This window comes from Antrostomus carolinensis, unplaced genomic scaffold (assembly GCF_000700745.2).
Source record: "Antrostomus carolinensis isolate BGI_N321 unplaced genomic scaffold, ASM70074v2 scaffold28324, whole genome shotgun sequence".
Taxonomy (NCBI): Eukaryota; Metazoa; Chordata; class Aves; order Caprimulgiformes; family Caprimulgidae; genus Antrostomus; species Antrostomus carolinensis.
Window position 1 is genome coordinate 1,659 of NW_010309174.1, and position 702 is coordinate 2,360.

General features: G+C 61.0%; 1 protein-coding gene across 1 annotated transcript in view; it reads right to left on the reverse strand.

The window, feature by feature from the left end:
- Window positions 1-250: 250 nt before the first annotated feature.
- Window positions 251-702, reverse strand: part of PLEKHB1 (pleckstrin homology domain containing B1) — a gene marked incomplete at its 5' end in the record, with an annotated part of 5,429 nt that continues 4,977 nt past the window's right edge. The window contains one exon of the mRNA XM_010166030.1: window positions 251-387. Coding sequence (XP_010164332.1) covers window positions 251-387 — 137 coding nt within the window. The remainder of the gene's footprint in view (window positions 388-702) is intronic.

Consider the following 702-nt stretch of genomic DNA (forward strand, 5'->3'; position numbering starts at 1 on the left):
GGTTTTTGGGGGGGTCTCTGAAGCACTGGAGGGTTATTTAATGCAAAAGCCAAGGCTGGGAGGAGGATGTGGGGTGGGTTTGGGGTTGGAACTCTTGTCCCCAGGGTGGAGGGTGATGGGCAGGATGTTTTCTAGGAGGCTGAAGGTGGCTCGTGGCAGGTACCAAGCCAGGAGGTGAGTTAAACTGGGCTGGGGAGGTAAAAGGAACTGGTGGCCCAGTTTGGAGGGGTCATATCCAGGTGCTGGGCTATTAAAACCAACACGGCATCCACATGAAGGAGCCCAGGGCAGCGCCGGTGGCCGCCCCCGCCAGCAGCCCCAGAGCCATCTGGTCCCCAGAGACCCGGTAAGGATCCTCGCGCACGATGACGTGGGTCACCCCGGGAGCTGGAGAAGGCAAAAACTGGGGTGAGCTGAGGGGGTGACAAGGGGGGGACACACACCCACCATCCTCCTGGCACCCCCAGATGCCAACCAAGGGGTGACACACACACCCACCACCCTCCTGGCACCCCCAGATGCCAACCAAGGGGACACACACACACACACCATCCTCCTGGCACCCCCAGATGCCAACCAAGGGGTGACACACACACACACACCACCCTCCTGCCACCCCCTGATGCCAACCAAGGGGACACACACACACACACACCATCCTCCTGGCACCCCCAGATGCCAACCAAGGGGTGACACACACAC